Genomic DNA, 19,640 nt, shown 5'->3' with positions numbered 1-19,640 from the left:
GCATGGAATGCCAGCTATGCCACTGCATGCTGGTGCCGGCAGTAATACCATGGCATGACTGAGCCAACAGCAATGCCATGGCATAACTGAGCTGGCAGTAATACCATGGCATAACATAGCCAACAGCAATACCATGACATGACCGAGCCAACAGCAATACCATGACATGACCGAGCCAACAGCAATACCATGGCATATAACTGAGCTGGCAGTAATACCATGGCATGACTGAGCCAACAGCAATGCCATGGAATGACTGAGCTGGCAGTAATTCCATGGCATAAAATAGCCAACAGCAATACCATGGCATGACTAAGCCAACAGCAATACCATGGCATAACTGAGCTGGCAGTAATACCATGGCATGACTGAGCCAACAGCAATACCATGGCATAACTGAGCTGGCAGTAATACCATGGCATGACTGAGCCAACAGCAATATCATGGCATGACTGAGCCAACAACAATGTCATGACAAGACTGCAGCAATTGCAATGCTATAGCATGACTAAGCCAGCAATGCCACAGCCTGACTTAGCCAACAGCAACACTGTAGCATGACTGCATCAATAGCAATGCCATGGTATGACTGTACCAATAGTAACGCCATAACGCTAGGAACATTCCAGCCAAATACCATGACATTACCATGACATTTGCAGTACCGTGACATTGCTGTGTTAAAAACCACTATGTTAAAGGTGCTTACAAAATGTCTACTTCATAATTGTGCTGACAACACTATAGGCAGGAGATTACACCATTTGGCCACAATATGCAGAACTCATCCAGTAACATGGGAATCACAAGTTGTGATGTGTTTTTTCTTCACCATTCTGTACCAAATTCACAACAGTTATTTCAGTTGTCAGTGAGAGAAATTCCTTTAAAATAATTTTTCATTTTTCAACTTGTGATGAGTGTAAATAAGCTGTGTTATTACAATTTTCATGGATCCCAACAAATCTGACAACTGAAATAACGTTTTGAATCTTCCAATGTATATTTGAATAGTTCTCGCTTCAGTAACCATACATTTTAAGAACTATTCAACGAAACTGGACTTTTTCTAAAAACAAAACATTGAACCAGTTCCAAATTATGTTTATACTGAAGCTCAACACTATTCTAAGCATTCTTTTCAATACTGCTACTGAGTTCAGAAAGTACTACAATACATCTGGTTCAGTTCTGAATAAGTTCTGCAATACAAATTCCTGGTTAATATACATGACAAGTGACTGTGAATGGTTAGTGCATTCCAATGCCAGCGAGGCACAAACAGCCCACTAAAACACAAAGGCCAATCAATCAGAGTGCAGCAATATGCAAGCTTTCAACAGTCATTCAATACAAACAATTAGCTAGAATCAAGCAAAATAAATGAATAAATATCTAAATTATGGAATCAAACACATAAAAAGCAATGTTAGGATTTAGTAGAATCAAAGGAATTTTTAAAATTAGAGTGCTGTGTAAACAGAAGGAAAACTAAAATGGGGGAATCTGAGTTGTCATGGTTTCGGTAAAGTAAATATTTTACATCTAGGTCCCAGATATTATTATGAAAGTAACGGTATTGTGCAATACAGCTTGAGGGTATGTAATAAATATACTGTTTAGAAAAATACTGTATAAGAAGGAATTATATCATTAACAATTGGTTACAGCATAGTTACTAGTACTTGTAATATATAAATATCTATATACAACTTTATACAGGTACCACAATGAACAATACAGAAAGAGAGTGAGAGAATTACAAATGACAAAAAGACAAGAGACAACAATTTCTAATAACAGATTTCTACATTTGACTGAGAATTTTTGTTAAGTAATTAGACTGTTATCAAAATAATAGCAGAATTGTGAGATATTTTGCAGAGAGGGTGAAGTTACTAGGATCTCTTCTCAGGTCAACCATGTTGTCCTTCTGTACCACATGCTGTCATTGGATACAATGACGATGAGAATTAGATTGGTTAGTATTGGTAGTAGTCTCTAGTACTCTCACACCCATGCACTTCCTGTGTTCAGGTTGTCCCAGGAGAGAGAGATAGAGACAGAGCAGCTGACATAGCTACCTTTTTTTAAAAACTAGATGGTTGTTTCGTGGGATTTGGAATTGAGGTCTGAGGTACTTGAGGATTTTGCACTGGCTGCTGGTTTTGTTTGATCACTGGTGCTTTTGTCCATCAGAGGGACATTCTCTGTTGAGCGACTCAGTGCACCCATAATGTTTTCGTATGCAGCATCTGCTGTCAAAAAAGTTCCGTTTTTGTCTGTGCTCTTATCTGATGGGCTGTACGCCTCGTCTGACAGCCCTCTTGGGCCCTGGTGACTACGCGAGCTGTGAAAGCTACGTAAACTGTGAAAACTGTGGACACTACGTTTCTCCTCCAGGTCTTCCAGTGTGCTCCTAAAGGCTCGAACAACTCGCAACTGCCAAACGAAAAAATATAAAGACAACTCATGCATTAAGGGAACACTCTCTAAAGAGGCAAATATAAAACAAATGCTGGGAAAAAAAGAAAGGAGGTAAGAAATATTCAAGCAAGAGGATAGGAGAGAGAAATCCTGCAGGGAAGAGGGGGAGGGCATAAATAGGTCAAGGTTAAGGCAAGGTGAAGGATGCTGAACAACCCATGGAACAACTAAGAGTTAGGAGCTGAAAAACAGAACAACTCACAAGGTTGGTTTGACAAATAAATCTCAACAACCACACAAATCATAATCATCATCTGATGACCAACAGCATTCGTATATGCACATATCCACCATGCATGCAAAATGAGCATACAGTGTACACGATACTGTAGTATGGAACCGCAGTGGGTTGAGGGTATGAAAACACCATGACAAATAGTTCTCAGGTAACACAGTACCAAGGCAGATTCATATACATATATAAAGAACACACGTCTGAGATATAGAGGCAGCTTTGGAAATGCACCAATTAGATCAACTAAGAAGACAGATACTTAAATCCACTGTTCAAGAATCACTGAAATGGTGTATTGTTGTCAGCAATACATACACATAATTTATACATACATACATCTACAGTGACACATGTACAAGAAAATGAGTACAAAGTTTCAACATTAAACACAAAAGCACACAATTCATTCACTCTTCTCAGTATACCAAGAAACGCCTAACACTAGGTTTTAGATATATTAATTATATTTTTTGATAAAGGATAAAACTGAGAAACAACCTCATCTGTCTGGTTTTCATTACTTTAAGAGTCTATTTTACACTCCATTTTGTTGGACAACCCTCTAAAAATCACCACCCAAAACTCCAATAAATATTCAAAAGGTGAATTTTCACTTTCTTCTGAAAACTAAGAACACGAAAAAAAAAAAAAAAAAAAAGGAAAATTGAAGATTTGACTTAGAGCCTGCACCACATCAATACTAAAGAAGAGAATGAATCACACTGACAGAGCCACACCAAAACATCAGGTTTAAGAAACCAAAACTGCAGCGCATTTATGCAATTTGAAGGACCAGTTTCCTCAAAATTTATGACATGCAGTCAAGTTTTCGGAGTTTTTTCATCACTGCTATTTCAATCATAATGGAAACTGGTTTTTCATGTTCCAAATGCACTGTGGTATTTACAGATAAAATATAAAAGAAACTTTGAAAGTACCAAGTGAAATGATAAAAGAGGAATATCAAATTGTTTTGGGCACATCAGTTTAGGGGTTTCATTGTTTACTTTATAACAAATGAAACTAAAACAAGGAAGGCATAATTGTAAAATTTGGATGGAGAAAGAATGTCAAGAATACAAAATTACTAGGTCTGCCTCTGATAGAAAAGATAAAATTTTTAGATGGTAAAAGTAAAAGAAGGCAGGGGAAAGATAATGATTTTGCCTGAAATGAATCTGAGACCATCAGAGAGAGAGAGAGAGAGAGAGAGAGAGAGAGAGAGAGAGAGAGAGAGAGAGAGAGAGAGAGAGAGAGAGAGAGAGAGAGAGAGAGAGAGAGAGAGAGAGAGAGAGAGAATACATACAGATGAACATGTAAAAACCATAAATTTTTAAAGCTTAATTACTCTATGACATTTCTAAACCATTGAACACCCAGCAAGAAAATTGACATCAACTAGAGAATCTATTCTTCCAATCAACACCAGGTTACAGTTTATCAAAACATATATTTATCATCTAACAAGCAAAGATTCAGAAACATATAATAACCACACCATTTGGCCTACCACCTGCATGCTACCACTAGACACAGAACTTCATGTTCAGCTTGATAAGTTAATAACTTACATTCTTGTCTAAATCACTACTGTAACACTAATAATAACCCTTATCAACATGCAAAAACTTTTCCAGGCTGGGTAATTTGGTAATTTACTCCCCTCTCCACCCCCCAAAATCACTGGAATCTTTTTACTTTCTGCACTATTGCAAAGGTGAATACAAATGCCCCCCCCCCCTTTTTTTCCTTTAACTCGAACTTTAAAATTCATTTCTTACTTTCTATGGTATGTCAAATGTGTAGAATGCAGCTATCCTGGCTGACAAGTGATGTAGTTTACCACGAGTGAAAATGTTTGGAAGAAAATCTTGGAAGAAAATGACACAGAATAAATTCCCCACCTCAGTTTGATGATGATATAGTACTTAGAGTGCCATCTTGTGATTTTTTTTTTTTTCATTTGTTTTTTCTAGGTCATAGGGATGTTATAAGCTGTTTCAACTAAAATCAGACCAGCAACCAATTAGCTTCTCAGATTTGACTACTTTTTGCCCCCTCAAATAACTGAAATCTAACCTACGCAGCATGAAAGTCTTCAACAAGATTGACAAAAACTACAGTTCAACAGATCTTCTTCCATACACTGTTCACTGTGTCCCTTCCCCACCCCAGGCCAGTTAAATGGTCACCCAGTGGTCATCCATACCTGAGTCTGGAGCCTGGTCAGTCCTCTGACCCACAGGATGTGTCCAGATGTGGCAGCCGGCGCACCAACTGGACGCTCCACCACATCCTCTGACTCCATGGCAACGATCTCGGCCTCTTTCATCTTGCCCAGGCTGAGACGCTTTGGAAGCTTGGCTGTGGGAAGGGTGGTGATCAGCTGAATGCAAACAGCAGAAAAAATAAATATCTAATTGTGCTTTTTTAAAACAGTTAAACAGTAAGCATTTACTCACATCTCCCTTACTTTCACCATCTATTGCTTTCTTTACAGGTGGTATTCCACATTTAATATTATATTGAAAAATAGGCCTACATTCTAAAAACCAAAAGGTTGACTAAACTGCTGTTTAAGACTGGGTTCCCATACTTAGATCGATCCATCTGGATCGACCTAACTCCCCGGGGTTCACGCTAAATTGCTATCAGCTCAAGAGACTTAAATGTCAGTCATTCCTACCGTATCGGCTAGGGTAAAAATAATAACCCCCTAACAGTTTTACTAGGCGTGACAGACATTTAAGCCGGTTAAGTTTATTGCAATTTAGTGAGACTCCCCAGGGAGATAGATCGATCCAAAAATTTGTGGGAATGGTCTCCAAGACTCGATACTGGTTTGCAATATACTAGACCAAAAACAGTGTGTAAGTCACTTAAGTTGGAAAACATGAAAGTCAAGTTCATTTCTTATGATAACTAACTTTGTTGTCTACTTTTAAAACATCCTCTTATTCATAATCCAATTCCTAAGAAAAGGCACCACAGCCCCTTGCTCTAGTACAACTCTTTTCATCATCATCTTAAAGGGATAATAACTCTTCGTTTCGGCCAAAAAATGAATTTTCCTGGAGTAAACAACAATTTTCCCATACTTATCAATGGTTAATGAATCCATTTTTACATTCAAAGTTAGTCCCTGGTTTTTTTCTAAAAAGTTTGGTTTTTTCTTAAAATCTCTTAAGAGATTTTAAAAGCGTATAGCCATCAATGGAGGTCACGTGGTCTGATGACAAGCTCAGATATCAGAATAATAGCTATAACTGCCATTTTTAAGGTAAAACAGAATGTATTATATTTCTATGAGTTATTCACAATGTTTTTATTGAGAAATATAGAACTCATACGAAGAGTTATTATCCCTTTAACCTTTAGTTATAATTGTCGCAACGTTAACGCTTATTTCTCTATTTTACCTGTCCCCATAGCAATGATCCAATTCCTAGGAACAGGCACCACATCCAGTGCTCTGGTTCAAGATTGGTTGTGGAAAAAGCAAAACCTAGTAACTCTACAAGAATGACCTGCAAGGACAATCAAATTGGTCAACTCTGGTGAGTCATGTTGAGGAAATTTAAAACTGTTCACTTTAGGCACAATAGTTTTTCTGAAGGTCTACATATGAAAGTTTCCGTCCCAACACCTGGGACTTCATCAGTCACACTTATGCCAGGAGACAGTGTATGGTGATCATTTCGCTCACTGTAACAGTGTCTCAGATGTTAGACAGGTTGTGTCTACCCCTGCCCTTGTTCAGGGATGGTGTCTGGGCTCAAAATGTAAATAGACTATTTTACCCATCAACTGAACCAGGGGGGTAGGGTGGGGAATGGGCATGGTGGTCAAGTGTTGGGATGAAAGCTTTCATAGGTACACTTTCAACATCATTTTGTGAAGGAAGAGAAAAGTCCTAAACATTACTGACAATATGCTACACAGATGAACTTCCACCAGAACCTCATGTCAGTATTAAGAAGTTTCACAAAACACAAGATAAACTAGAATTTTGCTCAAAATATGAAAATTTGGTGAATTTGCAGAAAAACACCAGTGTCTAAGATAACATGTAAGTAAGCCTGTATAGAATAATGTCTTACCTGAAAAAACATTGTTGTAATCCAGATGCCAATAAAGAGCACATTTCTCTGTAATCCTTCAAACACATTCCTTTGCCCATGGATCTTACGGGAATTAATCTCATTGAATAAAGTCATCATAACAAAGGCATTGAAGATTATAGTGAAATGTTGCGTTGGAGGGGCATTAATATCTACATTTATGCCACTATCGATGTCAAACAGCACGTCCCCTAAAAAGAAGAAAATTTTAACTTTTAAAAGAACAGTCTCTCTGGGTCAATGTTTCACATTTTGCATTTTTACTATTATTATTTCCTACACAAATTACATGTGCATATCCTCTGGTAACATTATAAACATATGTATACCAAAGCACAGATGAGCGAATAACAAATGAAGATTTTTTTCCAAAATTATCTATTAACTTGGAATTTATGTTTTAAACTTAATTAAGTGACACAAACAAACTTTTTTATCTACTTATTAACTTTCACCCTTACCTGCATACAAAATAACAAAAAGTACAGTAAGTTGGTAGATAGAATGACCAATGATATTTTTCATCATAGTGCGTGAAATAAGAGCTTTCGTCCTGCCATATGGTTTACGCTGCAATAGTTCCTCTGTGGGCATCTCTGTTGCCAGGGCTAAAGACGCAAGAGTGTCCATAATAAGATTGACCCATAACATCTGAATAGCCTTGAGTGGACTGTCCTGGAGATACAAGAACAAGAAGCGCCATCTAGTAACCATGCTGTAATTACCTATTATCATTCACTGCCAAGGCCTAAGCAAACAACCTATTAGCAAGATCTTGTGATATACCAGTCTAAACTTGGTCTACAGTAAAAACTTGAAAATTTCTTCACTTTAAAAAATTATTTTAAAATATCCAACACTCCCATATTAGGTGACAAACTTTTCAAAATTATGAAGAGGCCCATTTTCAATTTCAACAAAATTTTCTAACTGATTTAAAAAAAAAAAAAAAAAAAAAAAAAAAAATGTGTTGCAGAGAATCTTCTTCCGACAAAATTTTCAAGTTTTTATCGCAATGTATTCACAAGGGGTTAGGGCCACAGCAACTAATAGATCAATATATAAATACTAATCAATAGCCAAATCACTGTGGATATGCAGCTGTCTTTAATCTGGATCTAAACTGGTCCCAGCAACTGCACAGCACTGGGCCTCATTAGCCACATGGGGGGAGTGGAGGGGGCTTGACATCTTGTTATGTCCATGCATTATGTAATCAAATAATGCATCCAAAGCTTTGAAAATATCATACTCATATGAACTTCACTTTCCCCCATACGTAAGCCAAACATAAGCAGTTTAAAACAAGCCCTAACTGTAAGTTGAGCATAATCTGTTTCTAACACTTCATAAAGAAAATGCTGATAAGTCACATCAACACACTAAATCTGCCGAACCTTGTCCTTGTGGAGTAGTCCAAGTAACACTCTTTAAAGTTGAAAACTGATCAAAACATTATTTTAAAAAACGAAATCTTTATGCAGTGATAAAACCAGCCCAGGTGTTCAAGCCTCACAGTATGCATAACAAGATATTGGAGTTGTGATGAATTGTGAGCTATTATAACTGTACATGTGTAAGGTATAACATGATAGAATTAGTTAAGCATAGGAAACAGTGTAAAGAAATCACATGCAGTAGAAAATCCTCAGAAAAAATATTAGATTGAAAAAAACTCATTTTAAACTTTTACTGACGAAAATTTCAAATCCAAATGAAGAAAAATGTTTACTACAAGCAACAGGCGAGTAATAAATCCAATTAAGAATATACATGCAAAGTAAACAAAAACAAATAAATAAATAAATAAAACAAACAAACAAACACATGCAAGTATGCCCCCCTGTTCCGAGACTGCCATCCTTGAAAGTGGTAACTAGTGACATCCCTGCTACTCTAGACAGTTCTAGGGTAAGTCTACAAGCACAGTAATATATGGATTGATAAACATCAGTGCATGTATGTGTGTATATGTAAACATACCTATACAAATACACAGACATGCTGTTGCAGCTCAGCACATTGACATAAGGGGAATAGTTCAGCTTTACAGATTTGTTCTGTTCCACTCCAATTTTGTGTTTTGTTCTATTTACCCCGAGAGCCTTGTGGTGGAACTGGGTCAAGGTCACAATGACTTTTACCTTGACACATATTGAGGTCAATCGGACTGACCTTTTATTTTTATTTTTTTTTTTTGGCACAGTGTACTTTCCTTGCAAGTGTTTTCCCTGCCCACATTAATATTTTTAAATTAGTAAAACTGAAATTGTAATCTACAGTTAAAAGAATGGAAATAACAAAGAAAGGACTATTTTTTTAAGTTATAAAAAGAAACGATGGTTAAATGGCTCTAAGAGAAGAAATAACAGAGAGAAAGGCAACAGATCATGCTCTGTAAAGAAAACCATATTCCACATCAATGTCAAGACTCAGCATTTGTTGGACTTTCCCACCACACCGCAAACAACCAACAGTCTATATACTACATGGTAATGTTTGCACTGTGACCATTGTGCTGAAAGTCTACAATTGCTGGTCATCCTAAAGACATCTAAAGTACTGAACAGAAATCTTCCTCAAAGTGCTGCCTTCCTTATTGCATTGGGTACAATCTTAGCATCAAACCACTCCAGAATTTAACTGAGACTTGTTTAAAATCAATAAGCAGAAGTGGAGTGAGGTTTATAGAATTAATATGTGAGACATACTAATATAAGCTTTGAATGTGGGATATGAATAAAGAAAGATGACAGTAAAGAGGGGGTTGCAGTGTTAATTATAGGAGATGATGGTATGTCATGGCAAGTCATGTGAAGTTCAAGTCCCTATGAAGTACCATGAACCACCATGGTGGTGCATCATGGTATTCCCAGGAAACTTGGATCTATACAAAGCCATAGAACTGCAGAGCTGGTAGTGTTGGTAAAACTGTACACAACTAATGAAGAGTATGAAACACAATGTTTAAGTGGTGTGATAATATGGCATGTTTTAGATAGCAGGCTAAAAACCTTGATAAGTGGGACATCTGAAGGATGGTTTGAGGAAAACCTTATGTAGTATGTATGTGATTGTATAACAACATGCATGTGAAAAGAGTAAGATGAGAAGGAATGACCAGTTAACAAGAAAGAAGATCCACTTCTATTCATGTAAAATACAACTGCTTCAACATTATAAAAAAAGCATTGTGACTATCCTGACATAAACTGTGTACTAAGCCATGCTCAAAAAGAAAGCAGCACTTTGATTGGTTTAAATCCCCTTGAAATCCTACCCTCACTGTCAGTGAACCAATGAATGCCACTATTACAGCTACAACATTGACAGTCAACTGGAATTGTAAGAATTTGGCGATACTGTCATAGACATTTCTGCCCCACATCACAGCCTTGACTATACTGGTAAAGTTGTCATCTGTAAGGATGATATCAGATGCTTCCTTAGCCACATCTGTTCCAGCAATACCCTACAAGACAAAAAAAAAAACATAAGCTTATATGTCATTTAATAATGTGGTTTTAAAGTACTGCACAGAATATCATCAGTGAAACTTGGGGGAAATAATTTTTAATTTAGCAACTTGAAGCACCACATAGATAAAGCCCCACTAGTCCCACTAGTTAAAATTTCATCTATTATATCTGAGCTCTTTCGTGTAATTGTCTCTTATTTGATTTTAAACGCAAGCACACACAGAGCATCGTTTACCATAGCAAATCCAACATCTGCTTTTTTCAGTGCAGGTCCGTCGTTGGTACCGTCTCCCGTCACTGCCACCACCTCTCTATTGGCACTGAGTTTACTGTCAATGATGCCCTTGACTAGTACATACTTATCTGTTGGGGAAGACCTGGCCAAAACACGGAGTCTGGGCCAAATCTTGTCCAGGTTTTCTTGTACAACCTGGAAACAAACAAACAAACGAAGCACTTATATAACTGAATGCTGCAGGTTTGTCTGTTACTGGATGCCAGTGCATTCTGGTAAGGAAAGTGTGAACAAAACTAAGAAAACGTGTTTTAAAACTCAAAATGCAGGACACTGTTTCACAAACAAAAAACAAAAATCAGTTCCCTGGCTTAGTGGACTAGGATTTCCATGAGAATGCTGTAACACCGTTGTTGATAGGGTAAGATGCGTACATGTGACCATGTAATGCTGGTAACCAAGTTCTTAGTTAGGGAAGCTGACTTAACTTTCTTTTAAGAAACAGGGGCCAGGTCTATTGAGTGCTCACCTCATCATGATCATTCTTAACCTGCTTGTTGAAGTCTCCTCCCTCCAGGACTAGGAAGTCATCACCAGGGTGGATGATTCCACACTTGGTTGCTATGGACCTGGCTGTGTTGATGTTGTCACCTGTCACCATACGCACCGTGATTCCGGCACGTTGACACTTCCGTATGGCCTCTGGAACCTGGGGATTTCATGCAAAATTTATAATCTGTTATAACTTATTTACTTCACTGTTAATGAAATGTAATTTTCTATGATCTATACAAATGAGATTCAAATAATTATACAACAAACATTTCTGGATTTCTGAATAAATCTGGAAGACATTGACCTCTCATTTATGCTTTGAGTGATGTCATGCTCAGAGTCAGTGACTCCCAACACTGACATTGAAGATTACCTCTGGTCTGACAGGATCCTCAATCCCAGTGATTGCAATCAAGGTCAGTCCAGACACAATGCTGTCCTCATCGTCCCAGTTAGGCTCCGAGTCAAAGTGGACCTCATTGGTGGCTGGGTTGTCTGGAATATGGAGGAGAGAGGTGGAGAGAAAGAGGACTTCATTTTGAACACAAAATCATATCTTGAGTTTTTAAATATCATTATCAGTCAAAGCAGATGGCACTGAACTGTTTATTTATCTATGAATACAATTCTAAAAGTATTGTAAATCTGTGTGGCAAAACTATCGACATACTTTTCTAAAATTGTTATCACAACTTTTGAGATAAGGGAAATTTAAGATAGTAGAGGCAGCACATTACAGTATGAAATGGACAAAATGGAAACAATACAGATCAACTGTTAACTGTTATGATAGGTAACCATGGTGTCACTCAGTACATTATCGCACACACCGAAGACTATAACTAACGTTTGACAAAGTCCTTATAAGCTATTCCTATAGTTCTCAAGCCGTCCATTGCCATTGGTTCAATCACTCTTTTAATCAAGTTATCTGCATCATGGGCAGAAAATGGTCGCACCCTGCCTCCAGCTCCAAGAATAAAAGTACATCTAAGAGAAAAAAATAAAACACAAACCATGTAGGTTCATCTCATTTTTAAATCTAATGTCAAACTAGCGAAGACCTCCACCAAGGCAGCATCATGCTCATTATTATTTTACGACTTAATACACTACCTTTCTGTTAAGCTTTAAATCAACACGCTTCAAAGGCCATAGCATCACTTCCTTTGCGGAGTAAAAAAAGGTAATCTTGTTGGTTGAAATCTACATCAGTACATATTACCATTTAACTGTTATGTACAACACTTACAAAATATAAAATTATCTAATAGAGTGCCTTCCTATACTACATCATTAAGCCCATATAAAAACCTACTGCAAGTTTATTTTAACTAAATAACATCAAACTGACCTCCCTGTTACATACGTTTTTTTACACTATGAAATTACAATTCACAATTCTTCCTTGAAAAGCAGTCCTACCTCCTCAGCACCATTTCGGAGGCTCCTTTATTGAAAAGTCTGAACCCGTGTTCCGTAGGGATGACCGTGCTCATGGACTTCCTCATGGAGTTGAATGTATACACTCTGTGGAATCTCTCTTCTGGGACTTCTTCTCGTATCGCCTGGTAGCTCTGGCCCAGATCCATCACAAACCCCAGCAGAGCACACTCTGTCTTGTTACCCAGCTGCTTCGGAAGGTCCTCTGTTGGAGATTTCTAGGGGGAAAATTAAGAAAAAACTCATTTAACCCTCTTAAAATATCATAAATGAAAAGTGTAGAATTTCATGACATGAACAAGAGATACTAAATGCATTGTGGAATGGAAAACAAGACTACTTCAAAAACCAGAAGAATATAGTGCTTTATTCATCTAGGAAATATTCAGAATTGTCCTTGTTCCATTTCTCAATAATTTTTCCTTTTAGTTCATAATCTATAGCGTAACTTACAATAACCCTGGTACTGTAGCCACTGTTGATGGAGACACATCTGATCAGTAACTGTCCTGTCTGTGCTGGGAGACTCTTGAAGTCTGGAGTGCTCTTGTAATGCTGTTCTAAAAATACCAAACAGAAAACCTTATGTATATACTTAATTTCACAATCTGAATGGAATATTTCAGTTTTAAGAGAGGACTTTCATATTCTTTATGTTCTTTTTTTCTTATCCTACTACGTATCTTTTTCATTTCAATGACAACAAATTCAGCTTCCAAAGTGAAACCTCTCTTTGTAGGCATCAAAACATATTACATTCATTCAATTAAATTTCCTACCAAGTGACCAGAACATAGATTCATATTTTAATCAAATACATTATTCAATCACCCAAGCTCTCCTTACCTCCAATATAACTCTGGACAACGGTCATTCTGTTGGTGGTCAGTGTTCCAGTCTTATCAGAGCAGATGGCAGTGGCGTTGCCCATGGTCTCACAGGCATCCAAGTGCCGCACTAAGTTGTTGTCGTGCATCATTTTCTATAAAATCATGAATACAAACTTAAGCTTCTTTTTAATGTGCACATATTCCAGTCCATACCATTGGTTTAACAGACTAAAATCTTGTTTCTAGGGAAGTTTTTGATATGCAGCCATTACCACACCATATCATACTGCATCATCAATATAAAACATACCACTTCAACTTAATATTATAATTTCATCAAAATTATTGCTCAGGTAAACTATCAGTAACCAGTCAAACCATAACAACCCTTCATGAAAGTTGAAAAAGCCGTCTAATCACTCACCCTGACAGAGTAGGCCAGAGCTAGTGTAACAGCCAGGGGCAGCCCCTCTGGGACAGCCACCACCAGCACTGTGACACCCAGGATGAAGTACTTGACAAAAAACTGCAAGTCTTTGGTGTTCCAGGCGCGGGCATTCTCCCCAGCGTACGTCTCTACACAGAACCTAACTATTAACACAATCACAACCAAAACTGCGATGATGGTACCTAGAAAACAAAAAAGACAAAAAAAAGTATGAATATAAAGTGAAATTTTTTTTCTTAAATAAAATCTTACATATATCAATGCAAACAGCTAAAACACGCATATTCTAAATGACATTGAATACCTACATCAATCATTCCATATCTATTTCACATACATAATATAAATTCATTCACCTGGTTGTTATAACCTTTAATCAATATGTAATAATGTAAACTGTGCCCTGTCTAACTCACCAGCATAGCCAATCTGGATGGCCAGCTTGTTCAGTTTGGCCTGCAGCACGGACTTTTCCTTCCTGCCAAACCCTTGCCCCCCTCCCTCCTTCTTCTGTTGCTCTCCCTGCTCCCCCTCCTCTCCTGGGGGCGGGGCCTCCACGTCTCTGTCACCGTCAGCGTTAGCAGTGCCTGCCTTGAAGTGGGAGTTGCCTGTGCTGGCATTGGCTTCTACGTCTGTGTGGGGATTAAAAGATTTAAAAAAGAGTAAAAAATTATAAAGGTATACACTACAAAATAAAGATAACAATAAAAATGTCTATATATATTTAATATAGCACTAATTATTTAATTTCACAAGTAGAACCACTTTGCCAATATACTCTATTAGTAAATAATATTGTTTTACATCAACTTATGTTTCAACATATACATAATTCTGTATACTTAACATACCACCTTCACTAAATTAAGGTTTAACTAAACCTCTATAAATACCACACAGAGCAACATCACCATGTAGCCATGCAATACAACGTCCAATTCTACAAAACACCATCAATATTATTCCATAAAATTTGGAGCATTTGTTCCTATGCTAGCACTATTAAAGTATGTGGACCAAGTCAAAATACCCAATACACTAAGCTTAAAGGCTGCTTCATAAGAACATAAACTAAAAGCTTCAGCAATAACAGCATCAACAAACACCATAAAAACAGCAATTTGGTATACTAACTTTTGATATTATCCAAGCGCTTGAGGCCAACATTTTTTTAAAAAAAGATCTTTAAAGCAGTCTATCATAATGGCATCGAACCTAGGTAAAAGTTCTACTCCCCACCACAAACCTACATGCTTTTCATACCCCATATTGCAGTAGCTATGTTGACTAAGTCCACATGGTTTAGACTTGAAAAGGGGATTGTTTGGATCTCCAGCATGCTTCACCCCTTATCTAAATTATTATAATAATTGTATGATGATTAGAGAATACTATATCTAGTAAGTCAACCTTCCCAACCACATGGTAAAGTAGGCAACACATTTATGCCATATAGTGTCCATATATTTTCTGTGAAGTTCGACTGTCCATGCTGCATTCAGGAATTAGTTTACCAATGTGGCAGCAGAGTGATTTTTACACAGTACCCCCTCCCTCCCACCCGAAAATAGTGCAAATTTATGGTAAGGTACAGCGAAACATGTTTCAAATGCACTATAGACACATTGAAAGGCTTGACAAATCAAAAGTCATTGCATTCTGACACAGTTTCTAATCCAGAGTAGCATTTCTGATACATAATAACTTCTGACAAACCCAATAACCAATATTACCATAACAGACCATATTGACCATCCAGCATGCGAGCAGTGCAATGGTCTCTAAACGGACTCAACACTAAGATACAATCAGTGTTAAACCCACACCCACTTTCCAAACACCTTGACCAAACCAACCATTTCTTTTAAAGTTAATTTCAAATAAAATGAGCTTTTATCTCCAACCCTGATGTAGTGCATACTGGCAATTAATAAATTTAAGGCACTTGAACAATGTTTGCAACTGGTTTCAACTGACTTGCATTTACCTACATGCACTGCTATAAATTGTATGTATGCATATTATACACACATATACTGTCAATCAGTTGAAACTTAACTCATATTTCTGAGATAGTAACAAAATACATCATGTATCATATAATATGAATTGTTCGATGTCATCATTGCCAACTACAATCAACCCTGAAAACCAGTTTGTGAAACTGCAAAGAGTGTGACACCAACAAAGCTTTCATACTTAGCTACATATCACAAACAAAGGGCCAGAATGAGAGTTCCCCAAACTTGGGAGCCACTATTTGTGTGCTATATGCGCCCATATATAGTCCTCCTTAGAACCAAAAAATAACAATACCAACAGCCATGAAATCACAAAACAAAAACATAAGATGCTTTAGTGTAAGAATAGATCTGGGAAAGGAAACCAGAGATTGGCTTCACAAAGGAACTCAAGTCAAACTGTGATCTCATATTAAAAAAAAAAGGGGGGGGGGGGGCAGTCTTCTTTCACCTAAGAAGAATAATTAATTGTCTACTTAAAAATGAGGACAATGAATCTGGTACACAAACAGTATGAAATGACCAATGTTTTCTGGACAATTCCCATACGGTATCGTACTAGCAGGATAGATCCATCTCCGAGGGGTCTCTGACTAAATTGCATTCAGTTTAGGCATGTACGAAAGTTAATAACCCCTTGGCAGCTTCAGTGAGCATGACAGACCATTAAGCCCCTTAAACTGAATGCAATTCAGAGAGAATCCCCAAGAGTTAGATCTATCCTGCTATTACGACAGGTTTATGGGAACCCAGTCTAAGAGAGGTGGTTGGTCCATCTTAGTAGAGTACCACTGTTTTGGAGTAGACTCAAATTTGTGGTCAAAAAATTTCAAAATCTGTTCCTTTGCAAAACTGTACCCAAATCTAGAGATAGGACAATGCTTCAAATGCTTTTTTTACTTTATGGGCATAGGCAAATTTCTTGTAATTTGGATATTCAAAGCGAAAACTACAAATCAACTGAACACTTCAACAGCTGAAGATGTGAAATTATACGGAATAATGGAGCATTTGTACAGAATGACAAAAAAGTTCGCAAGTAAGTGAAACAATGCACACATTTGTGTCATCATATGAGTCATGTAAAAGCCAGGCAAAAAGTTTTTCTATCAGTGCATTTCACAAGCATTCTATATGTAAAAAGCCCAAAACAAGAACTCGGACAAAAACTTAACATGGAAGAAACTGGTACATGTAGGAAGGTGGCAGTGACAATGTTCTATGTATTTTCTCTCATTAAGTATCTATATATACATATATACAGCATCCAATTCAGGCCCAAGTCACCTAAATGCAACCTTGTAAAATATCAGCCAGACTGATAAGAACTTCTTTGCATATTTTCAAATCATTTAATATTCTTAAAATAATGTTACTAATTGCACTTCACACCGAAACCCCCAAATTAAAATAGTCTATAATTACTGACTCCAGCCTTGTTTGAATTGAATAATTACTAAGTGTTGGTTTTTTGAAAACACTGCACCAAAGTAAATAATCAAATGCCCATTTATATTCCAATGCCAAGAAGTGTTCCCTTCAAAGGTTGGCCATATTTCCAAGGTGTTATCCTAGCTGTGCATGCCTTAGTAAACATAGTAGACATTCACACAATTTCAGTCTAAAATTTACTCTAAAACAACTAGTACCAATTGAAGAGTTAGGAGAACAACATCTATAAATAACCAATTTCTAAATCAAAAATACACACTAATATTTTATATATTATAAGGTCTGAAGGGGTGTAATCAATAATATTCTATAATGTACTTTACAACATTTCTACAAAATCTATTACATACATATGTATATGTATATATAAATAGACAAATATATATCATCTATATAATACATAGAACAACGTCTTTTCATGCACAAAGCAAAAATTGCATTTTTTTCTGGCTTAAAAACAGAAATTTAGGACAAAAAAAATCAACTACAAATGGCGACACCAGTGCTTGTGCAAAATTAGCTACAGATATAGTGCCTGGTGATCGTGTTTTTTTTTTTTTTTTTTTCAATTTTTCTCAGCAGAGATAATCAGTTTGGTAATTATTACGAAAGGTAGGGAAATATTTTTTCCTACCACCTTTGCTTCAATAAATTAGCAAGACAACTTACAGAAAAGGTGCTTTCATTAGCTGACCCCTCGATCAAGAGAATGCACCTTATCTGTCCAGGATCATCTTGCTCTTTTAAACTGGAGGCTGAATTATAACTACAACTGAAAGAGGGTACTGAAACAGGGTGGAAATGGTAAAACTGTGAATCTTTCTCTAAAAACTGCAAATCTGCTTTGTGCATGTGTGGTTGTTTAATTGCTGACAAGTCTCACTAATGACAAAGACACCCACCGCTTTTTTGATCATCACCAGACAATACTGGGGAAAGAAGAGAAAAAAGAAAAAAAATAACACATATGTCAAACTTATAATGTCGAGAGAAATAACAAGCGTGTGAACATTAACACGTGTGATCACATCACTAAAGATCTGTACAAATCGACAGTACTCAACTAATTTACATGTACTCATATCAACTTACATTTACTACCACGCACACAATAAACATCAAGCTAACATGTTTTGGTCACAAGGAGGGAGAAACACAGTCATGTGAATATGAACAGTAAATACAATAAAAATAATCTATAAATTTAATGTTTCAGTAATCACAAGTTACTGACAGAGCAAAACTGACTTCAATTTAGACCTAAAAATAACAAGTCAGGAAGAGTAAGGCTCAGCTACAATAATAATCAACTTAATTGAGGGTTTGAACAATCAGTGGCTTAGGCATAACCAAACAATTTAGAAGAGGCTAAGGTGAAAGAGCTGGGGGGAGGGGGGTATCAATATTCATATGATTAAGTTAGCTAATAAAAAATAAATATATATAGCATATGCTAACAGATCTCTTGCTAAAATGTAAACAGCAGTAACACTGAAACACGTTGTATATATTATCATGATAATGGCAATTTTTGAAAAATATACCTTGCCTCGGTTTTACAAAAAAACTTAAGTCACTTCCCTGACTAAGGTTGTGTGGATGTGTCCATGAGAGTGCTATAACACTGTTCCTGATTGGGTGAGATGGGTGCACGTGACCCTGTAACCTTGGTAACAAAGATGTTAGCCACGGGAGCTGACTCGAGTTTTTTCGTGAACCTGCGGCCAGGACATCAAAATTAAGTATACCATGCATGCTAATATCCCACCACCAGGTTACAGTACCCAGCAGGGGTGGTTCACTTCAGTTCTAACCTGGACCTGGTCCCCGTTTCATAAAAATCATTTAAGCTTTTTGAAACAATTTAGCAGGTAAAATTATTTATGCCTTAACCTTATACTGATTTTTGACTTAAAGATGCATCTTAGGACACTTTTTTTTGTTACAAAAGCTGACAAAATGCCACCATACTGTTTCGAATACTATAACTTAGGGAAATACCAAGGGACATCGTCTCATATTACCCAAAAATGATATTTTTCTGGTTGCTTTCTTCGCTTTATATAAATAGGTCAGATGAGTAGGTCAAATTTTAGACCCACAATTTAAAGAAGATGCAGTTTAAAGCTTTTTTTATGGCTGATCCGTGATTAATTTGGTTTATCTCTTGGCACATCCGACTTTATTTGAGTCATATAAGAAATTAATGGAAGTGGTTTATATGTACTGGGAATCCAACACTCAGTTCAAATGTACTTTTAAGCTTATTGTGAAACATGCTGTTAATCTATGTGTTAAAGTGACCATGAGATAAAACTGACTGTCTGATGATTT

The 19,640-nt window shown here is 36.8% G+C and overlaps 1 protein-coding gene across 8 annotated transcripts in view; it reads right to left on the bottom strand.

Annotated features, from left to right (window-relative positions):
* LOC106152336 (plasma membrane calcium-transporting ATPase 2) overlaps positions 1 to 19,640 on the bottom strand; it is an 89,014-nt gene that overhangs the window by 3,374 nt on the left and 66,000 nt on the right. For 5 of the 8 annotated variants that reach the window (XM_087015113.1, XM_087015114.1, XM_087015115.1 and 2 more), the window contains 16 exons: positions 18,209 to 18,235; positions 14,250 to 14,465; positions 13,810 to 14,015; positions 13,402 to 13,537; positions 13,009 to 13,115; positions 12,538 to 12,773; positions 11,960 to 12,102; positions 11,486 to 11,607; positions 11,087 to 11,266; positions 10,558 to 10,752; positions 10,124 to 10,315; positions 7,305 to 7,518; positions 6,823 to 7,034; positions 6,142 to 6,249; positions 4,932 to 5,108; positions 2,085 to 2,442 (listed from right to left, as the gene is read on the bottom strand). In XM_087015113.1, coding sequence (XP_086871239.1) covers positions 2,098 to 2,442; positions 4,932 to 5,108; positions 6,142 to 6,249; positions 6,823 to 7,034; positions 7,305 to 7,518; positions 10,124 to 10,315; positions 10,558 to 10,752; positions 11,087 to 11,266; positions 11,486 to 11,607; positions 11,960 to 12,102; positions 12,538 to 12,773; positions 13,009 to 13,115; positions 13,402 to 13,537; positions 13,810 to 14,015; positions 14,250 to 14,465; positions 18,209 to 18,235 — 2,816 coding nt within the window. In that variant the 3' untranslated portion in view covers positions 2,085 to 2,097. The remainder of the gene's footprint in view (positions 1 to 2,084; positions 2,443 to 4,931; positions 5,109 to 6,141; positions 6,250 to 6,822; positions 7,035 to 7,304; positions 7,519 to 10,123; positions 10,316 to 10,557; positions 10,753 to 11,086; positions 11,267 to 11,485; positions 11,608 to 11,959; positions 12,103 to 12,537; positions 12,774 to 13,008; positions 13,116 to 13,401; positions 13,538 to 13,809; positions 14,016 to 14,249; positions 14,466 to 18,208; positions 18,236 to 19,640) is intronic. The other 3 variants (XM_087015111.1, XM_087015112.1, XM_087015116.1) reach the window with 2 other exon arrangements.

Source organism: Lingula anatina, chromosome 6 (genome assembly GCF_051362555.1).
Source record: "Lingula anatina isolate TDL-2025a chromosome 6, LinAna3.0, whole genome shotgun sequence".
NCBI classification, from domain to species: domain Eukaryota; kingdom Metazoa; phylum Brachiopoda; class Lingulata; order Lingulida; family Lingulidae; genus Lingula; species Lingula anatina.
Note: the sequence above shows the minus strand (reverse complement) of the source record. Positions and strands in the feature narration are given on the sequence as shown.